Genomic DNA, 20,400 nt, shown 5'->3' with positions numbered 1-20,400 from the left:
GGGCATAGAGGACCTACAATAATGCACAGTATTTGAAAAAGAATGTGTTTTTGAACATTAAAGCATGTCAACATATTCTGTTACACCAAATACACAAAATAATGATCTTTAAAAAAGCATCATATGACCCCTTTAATATAAGAAATCCTACATGACACCGACAACCACTAATAGCACAACTGAAAATGTCTGATTTGTTACAGCAAACAATCAGCAGCGCTAAATGAAGTTGCTTTAAGTCATCACTTGGGTGGGAGGCAATCACATTGCATGTCAGACAAAATTATAAACAATCACTTTATTGCATTTCTTTACAATAGTTTATTTATTTACATTTAAAAACGATTAAACACTAGCTGCAGCTGATGTAATTAAAAAGCATCAGCGTGTGTTATTGAGGCCCACTTTGTTACACAGATAGTCCATTAGATCCTGTAAAGATCACAAATGTCGGGTTATGCTACATTTCAGTGCCTCTTTAAGCAGCCACTTGAAATTATGCAGGTTTTAAACTGCTCACCTTGATCTTTCGCATCTGATCTACAGCCGCAGCATCAAGCAACTCGACATTGATGTCATCTTTATTGTCTTCAGAAAGGAACAGCGTCTTGAAAAGGTGGAAAAGGATCATTGTTGAATGCTATATGGAGCAAAATAAACGTTGCAATATACACACACTCACTTCTCCATGGGAAGTTACTATTGTTGCTGTAGCCATCATTTCATCACCGACAGAGCGACTTGTTTGTCTGTTAGTCCAAAGAAAAACAGCATTTTTAGTGACAATCCACTTCTGAAAAGAAACTCACCTTGGGTACTTTTTGCACTGATAGTTGATGCACACCTGTCAATGAGAGTAAAGAGGGATCAAAATTGATATAAGCACCATCAGACCATAAGGAATGAGCTTTAAAACTTAAATAAATAAATAAAATAATAATAAAGTAATATTTTGTATTTTGAAATGATTTCATGCTACTAGACAACATTCACCCCACTGCAGAAAAATACAAATACTAAAAAAGTTCATATTTTCAATTAACAGTTTAAGTTAAAAATACAGCAAAGGCATTTAGAATGCAATCAAATGCATCAAAGGCAGATTGGTGACATCTGGTGAGAGAAATAAAGCAAATCATGTATAATATCATGGTGTAACCACCAGATGCCTGTACAGCCCTGTATAAAGAGTGCGGTGTATTCCCTAGTTGCTTTTAGTTTTTTTTCAGACTTAAAAAACATTATTAGATTTTGCATTTGGATATTTAATTATCATTAAAAAGTACTATACTTTTATTTTTGTTTTCATATTTTCATTTTTAGATTAATTTCCTGTGGCGGTCACAAAGATTTTTTTTTTTTTTTTTTTAAGACCAGAAGTGTCAGAAAAGCCAAACAGGACAAAAGTTTACCTCATGCTTCCAGTGCTCTTGCTGTTGTGTAGGGTCTTCTTAGCAGGTTTCTGTGAGGACAAGGCTCATAAGTAAAATTGAAATTAGGCACCCACAAAGATGACTAAACAAATGGAGGATCAGTGCCTTTGGGCCTTCCACCGCAGCAGTCTTGTTTTGACCCGATGACCTTTGTTGGCCTGCTGTGGCATTTAAGCCTAAAAGAAATGAAAGCTAACCTTAAAAGAATTGAAGTTACATTTAACGCATTATTTAATAAGTTGCCTCAAACCTTTTTTGCTTGGTTTTCGAGATAGAGGTTTGTGAATTTCTGGAGACGCACACTAAAAGAAAAAAAAAAAGACCGAAAACAACCACCGGAACCAATTTGAGTGGTGCGGTTACCTTAAGCGAACACCAGAGGGCAGCAAAATCATTATTTTACCGTGAGTGCCATAGTGACCTCTCCCACAGACGTGTCATCGTCTGAAAAACATTATAGATCATGAATACTAATAATTGTAAAACCATCAAGACAGGACGAACAGGCTCTGTGATCGTCGTACCATTCATTAGGTCTTTTATCAGCGTGGTGTGGAGGGATTGCGGCATTTTCATCAGCTCTATTTTGAAGACACGGTCTACAGTTGCCAGTAGTTTGTTCAGATTGGCCTCCATTTCATTTATCCGGTCCTGGGCTGATCCGGTGCAAGCAAAGGACTGGGTTCATTTTTATATGTATACAAGATAGAGTATGTATTGACTAATATATGACTGACCTTCCTTCTCAAACTGTTGTATAAACAGCTCTTTTCTCTTGGTAAGTCTAATTTTCTGGTCACAGTTGTGCTGCCCGTCGGGCTGCCCTTCAGAATCCTGACTGACTTTTCTAGTTCTTCGTGGAGCCATGCTAATAATAATAATAACACAAGACAGAACTTCAGATATTTTTATGAACTGCACGAACCTCGGAGCAGATGCTCACCAATTACCTTCTTCTGTTTTTAAGTGGTCTTCTTCTTCTTCTTATGATGTTTAATGGCGGTTGGCAAACCAGCTTTTGGTGCATATTCCGCCACCTACTGGGATGGAGTGTGAGGCGCTGATATCAAGGGAAATGCTAATTCTCAAAAAAAAAAATTTAAAAAAATAAATAAAAAACACCTTCTACCTATATTTTATTATATAAATTTGTTATTTTCAGAAAATTTCAGTACTTTCTAATTCCCCGCCTCCCATTCCATCCGTCTCCGGATCACTTCCTGAATCTACGCAACTTCCTTCCATCACCACCTCAGTCACACCCCAGTGTTGCCACCCGTTTGGACCCACTATTGTTATCTCTGTTTTTAGTGGTGATTGGCAAACCAACTTAAAAAGTTCACTACCGCCACTTACCGGACTGGAGGCGCTTAGTTTAGGTCTGGTGTTCGCGGACCCGTGGAGGTTCGTAAGGGAACTGAAAGGGGTTCGTGAGTTGATAGAAAGCTAATAATTAGGCTTATTTAAATCATAAAACATAAATGCACCCAATGCAAAAAAAAAAAACCTAATAATTAATTAAATCATAAAAACATCAAATATAAATAAATAAATACTTAAAAAATAAATGCTAAATAATTTTGATTGATTTTATTTGTTTACTTAAACAAGATACATGAACAAATCTGTTGTTAAATTTAAATAATTAAATTAAAATCTTAGTGGGTACTTCATCTAAATATTTTAGATCAAAGCGGTTCGGCTGACAGAAAAGTTTGGGAACTTTCTGGTGGTTTTATTTATTTATTTATATAATATTTTGTGTTCTTGTCTCATCAGTAAAATATAAGAAAATATAACCACATTTTTCACAGTATCCAGATCCTTTCTTAATGATTTTAACCAGAATGTCCATTACAATATTGTTGCTGTACCATTCATCCCGTTTTTATGGCACCAGTAAAGAATTTGATTTAATTAACGATAACTGCAGTAACCAGTTGATCTCTTTTTGCTAATATCTCTTCTCCTCCATCTATATTTGTTTGTGTTGATATGTTTCCTTCCTTCATTTGAGTGGGAACATTTGTGGGGAGTTCTTAGTCGGTATTGTGTTACAAATAAAACCAAAGAAGTGTCTTTTAAAATTGCTCACAGAATATATCCTGTGAAAGAAACATTAAAGCGTTTTCATCTGGATATAGACTACAATTGCTCTTTTTGTAATTTAGAGAGTCTATCATTCATTTATTTTTTGAATGTCCCTGTTCATCTTTGTTTTGGTCTGAGATGTCACAATTTCTAAGTGTTAAAATGAACTGCATCCTAATTTATCATCCGTTTTACTTCATTCAAATTAATATGCCTTTTCTAAAAGAAAAATATTTATGGATTTGTTTTTGTTATTAAGAAAATTTTATATTCATCAAACTAAAAGGAGTAACTCGAGATCCAATTTTTCTCATTTTCAAACAGCCTTTAAAGTTTATTTAGAAACTGTAAAGTTTTTTTAAAAATCGAAAAGCCCAAAGAACTGTCTCTGCTAAATGAATTTAATGCCCACCAATTTTTTTCTTTCTCTTTTAAGTTCTTTTTTTTTATTATTGTGTTTCAATTTGAACTTACAAAATGTGTTAATGTGAGAAATACGTCAACTTGCTGTCGAATTCTGTCATTTTGAAATTTCAATAAAAAAAAGAAGAAGCTTGTAGTTGACTACGCGGCACCTAATTACGCTGGTTGCCAGCCGCCGTTAAAAGCCAAGAAGAAGACAGGTAAGGCCTCTGGCAAATATGGGAAAAATATTGGATGATGTCGTGGATAGTGGTGGAATCGAAGTGATTATTCAAAATGAAAGCGACAAAACAGCACCACGGTGTCCACATGGTATGAGATCAATTATACTTTTAGTGATGCCATGTCCGTTTTCTTGTTCTAAAATAAAATGAATACCATATGTAATCACCGATACGTGTTTTTCTCAGGACCAGCTCTGTTGTTCGAGAAAACTGGCAATGGAGAGGAGGAAGGAAGGAGATTTTACGCGTGTTCTGCTTGTCGGGACAGAAAGGACTGCAACTTTTTTCAGTGGGCAGACGAAAAGGTTAAATAGGACTAACATTGTTAAATACATTCTATTATTAATCCCTCATGACATTTAAAATTGAAAATATTTTTATTTTTAAACCTAATAGCAGTTACCCTTGCTGGACCTGTTTTGTCCCATGTCTCAAGAATGACTGATTTATTATTGTACCAATTTTAATCTAACATGTATACTTTTCAAAGTTTTCTTTGATGAAATGCTAAGAATTGCACAAACAAACTTAAGTTTGAATAAAATAAGACAAATATATTAAATCCCGTAAAGCCTGACATGAAATTATAGTTATAAACGTCTAAAGGTCTTTTTTTTTTTTTAAATGGAACAGTGGAAATATTAATCAGGAAACAGGAGGCACGTAGTAGATTGTGTGCAACAGGTTTTTCAGCAACGTTAAGAAATTAATGTATTAAATAAAGTAAGCTTTATAGGGTTATTATAAAAAGTAAAAACAATGATGGCTGAACACAAGAATGTAAGACATAATCTGCATATACAACAAAAATTAAAACCTAATCAAAGAACACTAAAAAAACAAATGTATGAATATTAGCATTTCATTCACTTGATTCGTTTAATTTATGCTTCAGATATCTGAGGCAAGAATGCTTGCCAGAGAAGAACATAACCGCTCCAAGATGCCTCTTTTCAGTCATCAAGAATATTGCTCTAGGTAGATAACTTTTATTTAAAAAATTAATAAGCCATGCTACACTCATCAAATAAGATACTGGCATGTCTGTTTATGGGAGATACTACAACCCACCAAAATCTTTCATATGTGCACATTTGTTTCTTTGACAGATTTAGAGAGTTTGTTTCTCTCCCGCTGGAGCAGAGAAGGTTCTGTGTGGACTGTCAGCTGTTGATCCTCCCTGGGGAATCGGCGAATCATGCAAAACACAGGGCACTTTCTGAGGACATCACAGTGCAGCGATTGAAAAGGCCCAGTCTACTTCTGTGTCCTCTGGACAACAAGAAGAGTAACGCACAATATCTGTTTGCGGACCGGAGCTGTCATTTCCTCCTGGATATGCTCTTGGGTTTAGGCTTCCAGAAAATTCTCTGTGTTGGGACACCACGTTAAGCATAAGTTGTTACTACTATACATATTAATATATTTAAAAAGTCTTAAAGTGTGTCCAATCATTTTCCTGTCAGTAAAATTGGCAAAATATCCAATGTAATGTATCTCCACGTTTTAACTTTGCAATTGAAATATTCTCTCTTACACATTCACAGATTACATGAGGTGATTAAGTTACGGAATATGGAGGGCAAGAGTCCTACAATGAAGAGTTTATTGCTGGATATTGATTACAGGTACACAATACAACATAATTCTTTGCAAATACAAGCTTAAATAGCTTAAAAATGTTAACATAGACATAGAATTAAATTCTGTTAAAGCAGCACTATGTAACTTTTTCTGTGTTCAAAATTTGCAAAATGTATATGAGCGAGTACATCACGAATGGTACACTTATAATAAGTACTTATATTTGGACTATTGTAGCCTGGTCGGGTCGTCACCGCTGCGGAGTAACACATACCTGCGTGAATCGCCATAGACATGTAGAGAAGTAGAGAAGTAGTTCCGGTTGGAATGTTCTTCCGCGGGATGTGAGCAGTTCTGTTTATTAACCGCTAGAGCGCCAAAAGTTACACAGCGCTGCTTTAAGAGGGTGCGCCACTCTTTTTGAGTATTTTATGTTGTTTGGAGTTTAATTAAGTATTTATTTTTATTATATGCTATACTATATATTTTACATTGTTTTGCACAAGGTACTAGAGTAGACTAAAGTAATAGACCGTTCCTTAAAGTTTACCTAGCTTTTTTGGTACAAGACAGTATATTATATATTATATGCTTGCACTATTAATAACTGATGCTCAGAAAGATTGTCCTGTATCTAAGAAATATAATATACATTACCATTCAAAGGTTTGGGGTCTTTTTAAAGAAATTAACACTTTTATTCAGTAAAGACTCATTAAATAGATCAAAAGTGTCAGTAATATTTTAAAATAATGTTGCAAAAGATTTTCTACGAAAATTGTTGCAGAAGTGGAATTATTTCAAAATATGAAAGTATCAAAAAGTTATAGAAGTTTACATTTACTGTAAAGAAAACACTGTACTATTTCTATTTTATTTTATATAAAATAAATATTTTTCATAACAGGTTTTACTCTAAAATTGCTATAAAATTAAAGCCTTATGTCTAAATAAGTTATGTTGCAAATTTGAAGTTGATATAAAAAAATTGAGGTTCCTGTGAGATTTTATTTAGGGCGTTATACCACAAACAGACACCGTTCGACACCCAAACGCCACTGAATTTTTTTAAATGCATTTTTCTGTCACAAATGTCAAAATTTCTCTGTCAATTTTACTATAAAAAAATAACCACCAAATATGGAATCGTGAGATTCAGACCTTTCAAACAATATGTATTTTGTCAAGATTATAAAAAGTTTTGATTCTAAAAGACCGTAATACATTTTGTAATATGACATTTGACCCCACCTGCTAAGGGAGAGGAGACCGCCAAAAGATTTAAAGTACCATTTCCATGGTAACGCAATGTCCGATTTCAGAATTGTCAAAGGGTTAATTTTATTTTTATCGAAGACACAAAAAGTACACAGCACAACCGTTTTCGATATTGCTAATTAATTAAAGACTGAGATTGCATATTTCCATATGATGATGGTCTTTGGATGAAAAAAAGCGGAAGGCTGGGTATAGAGGCTCAGTGAATTGATGATGTGCTCTGTCAAACACAGCTGTTTGCACTGCTGAAAACTCCTGCAGCGTTCTCATAGTCTCAGCATCATAAAACACCAAACGACCCTTCTGATATTTTACAAACACCCCTACTCTGTTTGTTGCTGCCCGAGCTGCTGTGACTGGTAGTGCCACATGTCGATCGTTGTGCCAGGCCATGAGATGCCCATCCTGAAACTCAAGACTCCACGAGCACCTGTTCCGTCCGAGCTTGGCACCTTTGTCCCGCCCTCTCCTCTGTAGGCTACCATAAGCCACGCCCACAGCCCATGATGGACAGCAGTGCACATCTACCTCCCAGTAGTGCTGCCCAGATTTAAAAGCAACAGAGCCCAAGGCGCAGTATAACTGATCAAACCTTAGAGGGTCATTGGGAATGCAGCGGTCCTCTGAGGAAAGGCACAGGCCCCGTCCTTCTGAGGTCACCTTGATCTGTTTGTGACAGGTCCGTTTGTCAATCACCACATTAGAGGAGTCTGTCAAAATGAAAGCAAGAATATTCAGAAACAGCTGATTTACCCACAACATATTCAGAACATTTCTTGTTATCCATTAGCTAATCCTTCAAATACAGTATGATATATAGAATATGTAATACAGTCTAAAAGTTTATGCAAACATATAAATTATACATTTAAGTATAGTATGCACTATATACACTACCATTCAGCAGTTTGAGTCAGTAAGATTATTTTTTTGAAAAACTCACTTAAATTCACGAAAGTTGCATTTATTTGATGAAAAACACATTAAATACAGTAATATTGTGAAATATTATTATAATTTAAAATAACAATTTTAATATATTTTAAAATATGATGCAAAGCTGAATTTTCAGCAGCCATTACTTCAGTCTTCAGGGTCACATTATCCTTCAGAAATCATTCTAATATGCTGATGTAATACCTAAGAAACATTTCTTAATTATTAACAATTTTGAAAACAGTTATGCTGCTTAATATTTTTTTGTGGGAACCATGATGCATAAATGGTTTCCATGATATATATATAATTTAAAAAATTAATTCAGGATTCTTTGATAAATTTAAAGTTCAAAAGAACAGCATTTATTTTAAACAGAAATCTTCTGTAAAATTATAAATGACCCTACTGTCACTTTTGGTCAGTTTAATGTGTCCTTGCTAAATAAAGTATTAATATAAAATAATATAATATTAAATACAAGTATTAATTTCTCTTTTTTTTTTTTTTTTTTTTTTTTTTGACCGTTTGAATTCAATTTCAGACTTGAAAAAGAATATCAGATTTATCGTCAATAATGATTCCATTTTTGAACCAGATTGAAATAACCACAATTTTTTATGTTTTTCAAAGAAGTCTCTTATGCTCATCAAGCCTGCATTCGTTTGATCAAACATATAGTAAGACTGTAATATTCTTGAAATCTTATAACAATTAAAAGTAAATGTTTTCTATCGAAGTATTTATTTTAAAATGTAACTTTTTCCTTTGTTGGCAAAGCTGAATTTTCAGCAGTCATTACTCCAGTCTTCAGTATCATATGATGATTTAGAAATCATTCTAATAGACTGTTAATAAACAGTTTTTGCTGCTTAATATTTTTGTGGAAACCATGATACATTTAGTTTTTCCTTTGGTGAATGGAAAATAGCATTTAGTTTAAAAAGATCTTTTGTAACATTATAAATATCTTTATTCTCACTTTTGATCAATTTAGTGCATTCTACAAGTATTAATTTTTCTTTTTTTTTTTTTTTTTTTTTATCTTACTGAGCCCAAACAGTATACACAGTATACATTTTGAACCATATACACACACACACATATGTATAATATATTTTCAAAATATATATTTATAGAATATATTTTGTATGAACTTGATTTATTCAGATCAAAATGATGGATTTTAGGGGCTGATAGTGTTTTTTACCCAGCAGCAGGTTCTTTCGTTGTAGCTGGGCTTTCAGATCTTTTGAGATGTTCCTAAGACCCTTCATGATCTTATGGATCCTTTCCTCATTCATTTTGATCTCCTCTTCACCTGGGTCCAGTTTCTTACGACAGCTGGTTGCATAGGATACATTGGAGTTGTATAGTTATTTAACTGTAAACATTGTAACGTATAGCATGTTTGCTACTGAAGAGAACATAGAAAGGCATGTTGTTTTGAAACATAATTAGGTCATCTATAAGTATTTGTATTAAGGACCTATCACAAAATCCGCTATTTGTGAAATGGAAAAACATGGGCTTACGTAAAATCCTCAGGAAAAGGCTGAAAGCAGAGAACATGCAGAAGAGAATATATGTGATCCCTAGATTTTGTCAACAAGATGATTACAATGATATGAAATACATGTTTCATTGGATGGTTACCTGCTTCAAGGATTCTGCTGGGCTCTGTTGAGCTAATTGAATAGTGCTGATGTGTTTCTGCAGGAGGCCAAGGTGTTGATTCCAGTCTTGAAGAATTCGGTTTAGTTTACTGCTGGTCTCCCGGCGGTCTTGCTCTATCATGTCCAGAACAGCCTTCTCATCCTCCTGCAGAGCCATATGTAGCTCCTCAAAGCACTCCTGTACCTGCTGCTTCATTGCCTCTGAGCTCGTCTTCAGCAGAGATGTATGATTCATTAGTTATTTAACAATTTTAGTAGTTTAAACTTTACAGCAGAGTTGAGGCTTTATCGCATTCAGGCAGACATTCAGTCTACTTTCTTGGACTTAATTTTGAATGATTCATCAGAGACTGTTATTATAAACGATAATGCAGGAACTTTTCCTGCCTCTGATCAACTTCCTTGTTTGGCTGATGCCACCGAGCTCTCCACACCAACCACCGGTCATATAGATCACTTTTCAAAATCAAATCAACTCCCAACAGAGTTTCACTTACATTCAGGTTTGCTTGCCGCTTTTTAATAGATTCCAGATGGGACTCTGTTCTTTTCCTCTCCTTCTTCAAGTCATCCAACCAGACTGGCAGCTGTTTACACACGTTTTGTTAGGTTTTTGAATTATTTATTTATTACTGCACACTACTGTTCAAAGGTTTGAGGTCGGTACGATTAAAAAAAAAAAATTTAACATGTTTATTCAGCAAGGGTGCATTTAATTCAAAATTGGAAAATTCAAGAAATTCTGTTCTATTTTTGTATTTGTATGTTTGCCCACAAAAATATTAAGCAGCACAGATTTTATCAACACTGATAATGCTATGAAATGTTTCTTGAGCACCAAATCAGCATATTAGAGTGATTTAATTCTAAAGGATCATATGACACCAAAAAATAAATAAAAAAATAAGGTTTACCATCACAGAAATAAATAACATGTTAAAATATTAAAATAGAAAACAGTTATTTTAAATTGTAGTAACATTTAATATAATACAATATAATTATTTTCACTGCATTTTGATCTAATAAATGCAGCCTTGGTGAGCATGAGACTTAAAAAAAAGTAATCCTTAAACATTTAAAAAATCTTACCAACCCCAAATTTTTGAACATTAATGCAAGTCTTAAAATTTCTTCATTGTTGCAGTCTGTGAGCAGGTTAGAAAATCTGTCATTACCTCTAAGGGTTTTGGAGAGATGGCTCCAGTTCTCCTGATCAGTTTTGGAGAGCGTGGGAAGGGCTGGGTAACTTGTGTCCCTGAACGAGCTTCGGTAACTAGGCAGAAGGAACTGATTTCCTCTGATAAAGACCTAAAGTCTTTCTCTGCCATCTCTCCAAGTTCTCTGAGCTAATGGAAGTTGATGTGCAGAAACATCATAAATATCACTTTAGTAGTTTTTAGTGATCATAACTCTGTCATGTACAGTTGCATTATCTAATGATGGAATGCAAAATGCAAAAAGTACAAAATGTTCTAAATTAGCTTGTTTTCTCAGAGGACATGAAAATGAGTTCCTTCTGACTTCCTGCTAATGCACAAAATGTCATAGCAAGCCTTTACTAGAACACACTGAATGCCAAAAGTTGCATTTATATCTGCATAGCCCAAAGCAAGGAACTGAACATTTGAAACGTAATCACACTTTTGAGCAGCCTGAACTTAAGGCTTATGCATTGACATTGGCACATTATCAAGTTGCACAGCTCTTGGAGTGCTTTAAAAAGTTTGATACTGTCTATATCTTAATGAGAATGTAAATTAGTTGTGTTCTTTGTCACTGAAATATGCAATAAAATAAGCAATAAAATGACTTACCTAAAAGACTGATAAAGAGAGTAAGTGAATGCATTTGGTTGTCGTCCTCCTGCAAGCACTTTTATGTTCGTCTGTGGAATGTGTTGAAAAAGGTGTGTAGCCCCTTTTAACAAGCCAAAGCCTGCTGCATATGCATATGTGTGTGTGTGCACACTTTTGCAGGGTTTTATAACTGACAGGATTATGTCTGCTCAATTCCAGACTTGTTGACCTGCAGGGTTCGGAAATAGCAGCAGATTGTGGTTTTTATTTAGCTGTTCTGAAATGCATGTTGACGCTTGCATTAAATGCATTTTGCAGCCATCAACCTCTTTGTTTTTCTGCCCTCTTAGGTACTGGCAGTTTTACGGACAGGATGAGTTCTGCCGCTATAATATGTTCAACCATCACTTTTTTGATGATGAGGTAAAAAAACAAACCTCCTTTGATGTAAAATGTGGTCACTGTAGTACATTCTGATAAGTCAAGATACGCTGTTGTGCAGGAAGCGGTCATGTTTTTTCAAGGCTTTCTGCGTGAGGAGGGAGGAGCCACGGTAGTCATGGTAACAGACCCCCCATTTGGAGGCCTAGTGAAGCCACTAGCCAACAGTTTCTCTCAGATGTCAATTACCTGGAAAAATCAGAATAAAGGTATGAGGAACAGCATGCATGATTTATTTTGATTTAACTTGTACTTGTGCATGTTTTACTTTCAAACATACTCCATTATTAAATGCTGTTTTCAACTGTTTACCCAAAAATGAAAATTCTGCCATTATCTACTCACCCTCGATTTGATTTTTTTGTTTGTTTTTTTTCCTTCTTCTTCAGTGGAAGATAAAAGTAGAATTGTTTTGGTTGATCTCACAAAAAGCTATCATATGGCTTCATTTGACTTGAACCAATTTTAAGTTACTTTTATGGTATTTTTGCATACTTTTTGAAGCTTGAAACCCTCAGTTTCCTCCCGTTCATTGTAATTGCATAGAAAGGAGAGACCAGCACAATTTCTCTGAATTTCTCCTTTTATATTCCATGGAAGAAATAAAGTCATACAGGTTTGGAATGGCATGAGGGCATATCATTCTTATCTGTTGTTGTTGATCTTTAGTAAGCAATGCAGCTGCGATGCCAATGATCTGGATCTTCCCGTACTTCTTTGAGTCCCGTATCCTTGAGTATTTTCCCTCCTTCTCGATGCTGGATTACCAGGTATTATAGGAATATTGTGTTAATGTTAATAAATATAATGATATATTTACAGGGGTTGATAGTCCAGTGTTATTCTTCATTCTCAGGTTGATTATAAGAACCACCCTCTATATAAACACGGAAAGACGGGCCGTAAGCAGTCACCTATTCGACTATTCACCAATCTGAGCCCCAAAGATATCATTCTACCAGAGGATGAAGGTTACAGGTGCACAAAAAACACAATGCAATCTGAGCTTGTTTTGGCCCAGAAGAGATACATCATAAGGATTTTTATTTTTTTTTTGTAGATTTTTTTAAAGGGTTTTTTGAGGGAGAACCAATTAAAAATAGATTTCGATTGCATTGAGGGTTAAACATGCACTTAATCATTTTATTTTGGAATGTAATTTGCTATAAATGCTGTTATTAACTGCTTTGAGGTGGTTTAATAATTACCACTAATATTTTTTTCAATCTTTCTCAGATTTTGCAGTGTTTGTGAGAGGTATGTGTCGGCTGGAAACAAACACTGTCCAAAGTGTGACACATGCCCATCGAAGAAAAAAGAAACGGTGAGTATAAACCAGGGTTATTAGAGTTTACTAAAAAATCAATTAAAAACGTTTACTGAAACATATTTTAAAAAATAACTTATTTCCGCTAGTTCCCAGGGCAGCATTTCCCATTTTAATTACTTTAACTTGATGTACTAAAATAACTAAAACTGAAATAAAAATTCAAAAACTATATTGACATAAAAAAAACAAATGAAATGACAAAAACACAACAAAATTACTTAAATATAAAAATTTTAAACTAATTAAAAAAATAGAAATTTAAAATATTAATGACAACTATAATAGTATATCTAGACATTCAGAATAATCAGTCGAGATGCTATACTGACGATACTGTAGTAACATGTTTCTACATAACACCTAAATTATTGATTTCTGCACTCATGCAAACGGGTTTTTCAAGTATACTTAATATTAATATAATTCTCTTGAACATTTTGCCAGCAGAATGATTGTACCGGGTGGTCGTGGTGCTCCGGGCCTGTTGAAACAAATCCACAACTAAGAACAAGAGGAAAAGAACAGTTACATGATCTCGCTCGCAGTGCATTACAAGAACGATGGTTTTGTGGCTGCTGAAAATGGCATCATAATCACAAAGTGAGATCACAAAGTGTCAAACGATCAGCACAATTTCTCTGAATTTCTCCTTTTATATTCCATGGAAGAAATAAAGTCATACAGGTTTGGAATGGCATGAGGGCATATCATTCTTATCTGTTGTTGTTGATCTTTAGTAAGCAATGCAGCTGCGATGCCAATGATCTGGATCTTCCCGTACTTCTTTGAGTCCCGTATCCTTGAGTATTTTCCCTCCTTCTCGATGCTGGATTACCAGGTATTATAGGAATATAGTGTTATAAACATGTTAATAAATATAATAATACATTTACAGGGTATTATAGTCCTGTGTTATTCTTCATTCTCAGGTTGATTATGATAACCACCCTCTATATAAACACGGAAAGACAGGCCGTAAGCAGTCACCTGTTCGACTTTTCACCAATCTGAGCCCCAAAGATATCATTCTACCAGAGGATGAAGGTTACAGGTGCACAAAAAACACAATGCAATCTGAGCTTGTTTTGGCCCAGAAGAGATACATCATAAGGATTTTTATTTTTTTTTTGTAGATTTTTTTAAAGGGTTTTTTGAGGGAGAACCAATTAAAAATAGATTTCGATTGCATTGAGGGTTAAACATGCACTTAATCATTTTATTTTGGAATGTAATTTGCTATAAATGCTGTTATTAACTGCTTTGAGGTGGTTTAATAATTACCACTAATATTTTTTTCAATCTTTCTCAGATTTTGCAGTGTTTGTGAGAGGTATGTGTCGGCTGGAAACAAACACTGTCCAAAGTGTGACACATGCCCATCGAAGAAAAAAGAAACGGTGAGTATAAACCAGGGTTATTAGAGTTTACTAAAAAATGAATTAAAAACGTTTACTGAAACATATTTTAAAAAATAACTTATTTCCGCTAGTTCCCAGGGCAGCATTTCCCATTTTAATTACTTTAACTTGATGTACTAAAATAACTAAAACTGAAATAAAAATTCAAAACTATATTGACATAAAAAAAACAAATGAAATGACAAAAACACAACAAAATTACTTAAATATAAAAATTTTAAACTAATTAAAAAAATAGAAATTTAAAATATTAATGACAACTATAATAGTATATCTAGACATTCAGAATAATCAGTCGAGATGCTATACTGACGATACTGTAGTAACATGTTTCTACATAACACCTAAATTATTGATTTCTGCACTCATGCAAACGGGTTTTTCAAGTATACTTAATATTAATATAATTCTCTTGAACATTTTGCCAACAGAATGATTGTACCGGGTGGTCGTGGTGCTCCAGGCCTGTTGAAACACATTGCAGGCAAATCCACAACTAAGAACAAGAGGAAAAGAACAGTTACATGATCTCGCTCGCAGTGCATTACAAGAACGATGGTTTTGTGGCTGCTGAAAATGGCATCATAATCACAAAGTGAGATCACAAAGTGTCAAACGACTAACTGGTGTTAAACCTAGATGTATACAAGAAGGTTGTTGTGTATGTACAGCCACAGTTGTCTTTTTGCATCCTGTTTTTGTCACAAGCTCATCCTACACTAGAACTTTCTCAGTACAATTGACACGTCTGAACAAACCTCATCCACGGTCTGGAGTAACATTTCAAAGAAGCTTTGTTCCAGCTTATGTGGCTCAAACAGTGACCATCTGTGGATAAAACCTTTGAATACAACTACTGTATTACTGGAATGGATGTCATTTTTGTATTTTTCAAAAATGACAAACAGATTTCTTGTTAAAGATATCATTTTTAATATATTTAAAGAAACTGATCCCCAGAAAGCATGTCATACTTCCTGTTTTCAAAAACATTAAAGGAACAAATTATTGCCAGTTTTCAAAAAATATTGTGATTTATAATCTATGAGCTGTAACACAAACAAACCAAGTATTTGGCTTGAATTTAAAATAGTCTTTTGGTTGATAATCACCAGTAATTATGGATTCAGCCAAAATCAAGTGATGCTCAGCACCTAGTTTAAGTTTTAAGCTTAGTGTTATTAAAAAGAAAGAAACGCCAACAGTGGCTTCAAGCCTGTCCCATCAATGCAGATTTACATAAATCACCTGACACATTTGTTAAGGTTTTACAACACCAGAAATTCAAGTTATTAAAAATAGAATATTAAAACGAATCAATCATAATCCATAAAGTGTTAAACAACCGCACAGTACTTATGCCTCATAATCTGCGATGCTTCATAACCCATTAAGCTGCCAATAATTTTTAATACTTCACATGGGTCTTTTTAGAGTCTGCCGCTGTTCGCTTTTATATGGTGTCGAGCCATGTAATGCTGCTCCAATAGTGGTTAAATTCACAGTTTAGTTAACAAGGGAAATTGTAGTTCAACGTTCAGAAATTCTAAAGTTATTAGATATTTACATTTACAACTCCTTAAGGCTCTTCAGAATCATTATTTTTGCTACACAAAATGGCTAAACAATTTATACAATTGTCTATAAATTAACATACATAATGTTTTCCATCTTTAAGTCAGGCCCATTTCTCTGAACTGTCCTTATGTAGTTGGTGGAGGCACCTGTCAGTCATCTATCCTTCCATGGCGTACAGAGAAGGCGATGAGTCGTTTGTACATAGCACTGAGGAGAACGACTGCAGCTAGTACTATGCCACATATGACACTGAAGGTCCATCGGGGTCCCAGGATGGTGTAGACGTGAGAGACGAACACAGGCCCGAGGGTCCGCGCACCACTTCCTGATGCTGTCAGCCAGCCCATGTAAACCCCCTGAGTTCACACACAATTGGGGAATGGAATAAATAACATGAATTTAATTAATCATAATGTTACTTTAATTTGAGATTTGAATAAGTGTTTTACCTGTGGTTTGGGGCCCAGTATCTTGGAGTATAAAGTGTAGGACATTACGTTGCATGTTGGATAACCCACTCCAATCAGGATGTCAGAGGTAATGTACTGTGCGAGATGAATTACAGGGGTAAACAAGCACCAGGTCTGTTCAGACGGGCATCCAGTGGGCTCCAGAGAAGTGTTTGAGGGTGGGGTGGGTGCCAGTCGTATTGTTGGCATAGTGTTATTCTGAATGTCTGTTTATGGGGATGATATTAGTTTAATACACACAAATTTAAGCTGTAATATACTGTACATTAGCATTCAAATGTATGGGGTGGTAAAATTATTGTATGTTTTTAGAAGAGTCTCATGCTCACAAAGGATGAATTTATTTCACAGCCATTACTCCAGTCTTCAGTGTCACATGATCCTTCAGAAATCTTTCTAATATGCTGATATGGTGCTCAAGAAACATTTTTTTATCAATCTTGAAAACAGTTGTGCTGCTTAATATTTTTTGCAAAACATAAAAAACATTCATAAACATTTATTTAAAATAGAAATCTTGGTTACACTTTATTTTAAGTTGCTCCTCAGTTACAGTGTTATTATACATTGAAGTACTAAGTAATATATATATATATATATATACTTATTACATACTTTATACAATACTTACCATATTGTTAGGTTTAGGAATAGGGTTTGGTTTAGGGTTAGTTGCATGTAATCGTGCATAATTTACTGTTATTACTACAGTAAGTAAATGTAACAAAGACACTGTAAAATAAAGTGTCACTTTACTGGCACTTTTGAGTTTAATGCATCCTTGCTGAATAAGAAGTATGTCTTTAAAAACCTTTTGAACAGTAGTGTATATTGCTATTTTAATAAAATAAAGTAAAACCGCGCCAAGTTAGTCAGATATCTCACCTGCCCACTGTATTTTAGGATATTGATTTCCCCATGGCAACAAGATAAAGAAACCTGCAAATATGAGAATCAAGCCTCCAAGCAGCAGTGGCCGATCTCCTATCCTGAAAATAAACCCCCCAAAAAAAACAGAAATTATTTTATCTGAAAGCAATGAGGAAGTCATGTGTTCAAAAACTGCTAACGTCCATTATATAGGTGTTGGGTACAGAAGAAAATAATGCAACTGACATGAAGTTTTCCTAAGATGACCTGTTGTAAGACTAAAACATTGTAGTCATCTACAATGAGATGTTGATGTGTCAGATTGAAGTAAAAAAGCAGGTCTAAATGTTCAGGGTTCTTCAAAACATATAAAATAGATGAGATGATATTGCAATTGAGAAATATAGTCTAGCAGGAAAAATATGGTCCCATGTACCCGCTTGGTTTTGATTGTGCTTTCATTGCAAGGATATTGAAAAAACAACCCCCCACACAGCGGGGTCACTTTTGATGAGGTGGAGATTGATGATGATCAGTGAAACAGTTTTGATGACTTTTGCTTTCAATTAGCTGGTATTATCAGATCTATGCCACTTGGAGTGATTGCCATCCATTTAACAACCTTGCAATTGATTTAAGAGAAAAAGCTAGTTTCATTTGGTTAATGCCAAAAACTCTTGCGAAACAAAATAGCAGACGTGATATTGTTATGAGCCTAAAATGTGATATTTGCCTGTTTTCACCGGTAAAGAGTGGCTGTACCATGTCAATGACCTTTCCATTTGATTCCTGGTGTCAGAATTATATGAAAAAGTGGGTTAATTTGTCTTTGTATGTGTGGTTCAGGAGTTATGAAAATCGGCATTTTTCGCCACTCGCATTGAAATCAATTCAAGATGGCCGCCAAACGAACCCCATGGGACATTTGTTGACCTCGGCAACATCAAAAATTCTTAACCAGACACCATTAGGGTCCCAAAAAATCAGGTTACAAAAAACTGCCAAGCAGGTACATGGGAACCTATTTTTCCTGCTAGACTAATATTAATGTCGAAAAAAAAAATCCAATGACCAAAATCAAAATGGCATAAACTAAGCTATTCAAATGTCAAATCTTAAAACGTTTTTTACCGTGCTGAGACCACTTTTACCACCAGGAAGACGAGGATGGACTCAAAGCCAATGGCAGCCAATATGATACCGTTGTAAAAAACGGCTTCTTTTCTCGTCCACGCAAACATGTCCATTGATAGAGGAGTAGATATACTGCAGGCGAAAAAAAATACACATGAATTTGAACCGATTACTAGATAAGCTTTTAAAAAAGTCTAGATGAAAGTATCACCACTTACGTTTCAAACACCGCAAAAATGAAGAGAATAACAAAGAAAAGGACATTAGATGTGAACACTGCGATCTGGTCGATATCACCCTCTACCTCAGGAGCCACATCCACTCGCTCTAAAGGCAGAAAGACAAAGCACTGTGTAAAATCATTTGAATTATTGCGTGAATTATTATAAAACAGACTGTACAGGGACACCATTGTAATGCAACAGTACACTACTTAAGTATTTAAACAGTAAAATAAATATCTTACCTTCTGGGGTGTAGTTAATTGCACGGATAAGCTGTCCATGGTCATCCACAAAGTGCTCCCTAAATAATTTAAAACACTTTTATTCTATGTATTGCTCAATTCAAGAACAGTCAAATAATGTAAGCTTTAGGTCAGACCTGGAATAAAACACTCAAATGTATATGTATTTATATGCTATCATATAACTATTGTTTAGCTGCCAAATGCTGCAAAATACTGAGGTTAAATAATTACCTCAAGACTAATATAACCAGCAGAATGTTAATGACCCCGAAGCAGGCTGCCAACAGAGCTGGAGCGGTGTACATATTAACCCGAAGCTGGATGGCATTCACACTGACGCCAGTCTCTCCAAAGAATGACAAAGCAGCCTGCAGAGCTGAGAAATTAATACAGTCAACATCTTTTAATGTCAATGATCCCTATTAAATTATATTTAAAGGGGTCATATGATGCTGCTAAAAAAAACATTATTTTGTGTATTTGGTGTAATGAAATGTGTTTATGCAGTTTAAGGTTCAAAAAACACATTATTTTCCACATACTGTACATTATTGTTTCTCCTCTATGCCCCGCCTTTCTGAAACGCGTCGATCTTTACAAAGCTCATCGGTCTGAAAAAGCGAGGTGTGCTGTGATTGGCCAGCTATCCAGTGTGTTGTGATTGGCCGAATACCTCAAGTGTGTGACGGAAATGTTACGCCCCATACCACATTGTGATGATGCCCTGTCAGGCGGGAGCGATGATTCAAAAACATGAAAACCCATTATAAACGAGGCATTCGTTGCATCCAGTCAATAATGACTTGTACCGTCTTTTTACGCATTGCGTTGCATCGCGCCGCGTAAACATAAAACCATGTCTGCATTTGTGATCGGAGAAATGACAAACAACAAGCCCTACTCTACACTGCCCAAAAAACTCGCTTTAAATATAAAAAAAATAAAATATAAAAACTCTTTAAATATAAAAAACGTACTTACAAGTCTTTGAGTCAGAACAGCCGGCATTGTAGTCTACTCTCCCAGGATCAGGAAACAGTCCTCCATAAAATGCGCTACACACATCTGAATATTTGGGTTGAAATGTTCTGGAACAGTGTTGTAAATACAACTTAACCACTGATTTCTAGTCGTGTCCATTTTTGGAAGGCCAAACAAAGTAGTTTCGCTTTCACAACGAAACACACAGCGGGCTAGAGTGAGCGGAGGCCCAACAACAATACTACAGCCAGAATAAAAGTTACGC

The 20,400-nt window shown here is 35.0% G+C and overlaps 3 protein-coding genes, 1 long non-coding RNA gene and 1 pseudogene across 4 annotated transcripts in view; 2 read left to right on the top strand and 3 right to left on the bottom strand.

Moving 5' to 3' along the window:
- Positions 1-331: 331 nt before the first annotated feature.
- LOC107738994 (borealin-2-like) lies at positions 332-2,398 on the bottom strand (annotated as a pseudogene).
- Positions 2,399-4,159: 1,761 nt separating this feature from the next.
- Positions 4,160-13,233, top strand: LOC107738986 (zinc finger CCHC domain-containing protein 4-like). Its single transcript, XM_016550931.1, has 10 exons — positions 4,160-4,259; positions 4,358-4,476; positions 5,067-5,149; positions 5,281-5,556; positions 5,716-5,799; positions 11,795-11,867; positions 11,947-12,094; positions 12,555-12,655; positions 12,742-12,863; positions 13,122-13,233. Exons 1-10 carry the CDS (start codon positions 4,166-4,168, stop codon positions 13,231-13,233), a joined length of 1,212 nt encoding a protein of 403 aa, XP_016406417.1. The 5' UTR covers positions 4,160-4,165.
- On the bottom strand, positions 6,845-11,610 carry LOC107738992 (tripartite motif-containing protein 14-like). The gene is made up of 7 exons (XM_016550937.1): positions 11,463-11,610; positions 10,824-10,994; positions 10,143-10,232; positions 9,626-9,856; positions 9,505-9,524; positions 9,180-9,313; positions 6,845-7,743 (listed from the first exon to the last, which is right to left on the bottom strand). The coding sequence occupies exons 2-7, from the start codon at positions 10,974-10,976 to the stop codon at positions 7,157-7,159; spliced, it is 1,215 nt and encodes a 404-aa protein (XP_016406423.1). The 5' UTR covers positions 10,977-10,994; positions 11,463-11,610; the 3' UTR covers positions 6,845-7,156.
- Positions 13,234-13,998: 765 nt separating the features above from the next.
- LOC107738993 (uncharacterized) lies at positions 13,999-14,576 on the top strand. Its single transcript, XR_001639955.1, has 3 exons — positions 13,999-14,053; positions 14,145-14,266; positions 14,525-14,576. It is a non-coding gene; the product is annotated as an uncharacterized LOC107738993 (long non-coding RNA).
- A 1,070-nt stretch (positions 14,577-15,646) lies between these two features.
- The window catches only part of LOC107738985 (major facilitator superfamily domain-containing protein 8-like), a 13,776-nt gene continuing 9,022 nt past the window's right edge, over positions 15,647-20,400 (bottom strand). The window contains exons 6-12 of the mRNA XM_016550930.1: positions 19,386-19,573; positions 19,152-19,210; positions 18,904-19,012; positions 18,683-18,817; positions 17,567-17,670; positions 16,661-16,887; positions 15,647-16,567 (exon numbers count right to left, since the gene is read on the bottom strand). Coding sequence (XP_016406416.1) covers positions 16,361-16,567; positions 16,661-16,887; positions 17,567-17,670; positions 18,683-18,817; positions 18,904-19,012; positions 19,152-19,210; positions 19,386-19,573 — 1,029 coding nt within the window. The 3' untranslated portion in view covers positions 15,647-16,360. The remainder of the gene's footprint in view (positions 16,568-16,660; positions 16,888-17,566; positions 17,671-18,682; positions 18,818-18,903; positions 19,013-19,151; positions 19,211-19,385; positions 19,574-20,400) is intronic.

Source organism: Sinocyclocheilus rhinocerous, unplaced genomic scaffold (assembly GCF_001515625.1).
Source record: "Sinocyclocheilus rhinocerous isolate Xijiao unplaced genomic scaffold, SAMN03320098_v1.1 scaffold735, whole genome shotgun sequence".
Taxonomy (NCBI): Eukaryota; Metazoa; Chordata; class Actinopteri; order Cypriniformes; family Cyprinidae; genus Sinocyclocheilus; species Sinocyclocheilus rhinocerous.
The sequence above is the reverse complement of the archived record's forward strand: the minus strand, read 5'-3'. Positions and strand labels throughout refer to the sequence as shown.

Bases quoted from the DNA above. Each gene is read 5' to 3' on its own strand.
- LOC107738992 (XM_016550937.1), bottom strand. From the start codon at position 10,976: ATGGCAGAGAAAGACTTTAGGTCTTTATCAGAGGAAATCAGTTCCTTC. The intron at 9,857-10,142 runs GTAAGTGAAACT...TCTCTGCTGAAG, and splicing joins AGCGGCAAGCAAACCTGAAT to ACGAGCTCAGAGGCAATGAA. The intron at 9,525-9,625 runs GTAACCATCCAA...CTCTGCTTTCAG, and splicing joins CAGCAGAATCCTTGAAGCAG to CCTTTTCCTGAGGATTTTAC.
- LOC107738986 (XM_016550931.1), top strand. From the start codon at position 4,166: ATGGGAAAAATATTGGATGATGTCGTGGATAGTGGTGGAATCGAAGTG. The intron at 4,260-4,357 runs GTATGAGATCAA...TGTTTTTCTCAG, and splicing joins AGCACCACGGTGTCCACATG to GACCAGCTCTGTTGTTCGAG. The intron at 5,800-11,794 runs GTACACAATACA...CTGCCCTCTTAG, and splicing joins TTGCTGGATATTGATTACAG to GTACTGGCAGTTTTACGGAC.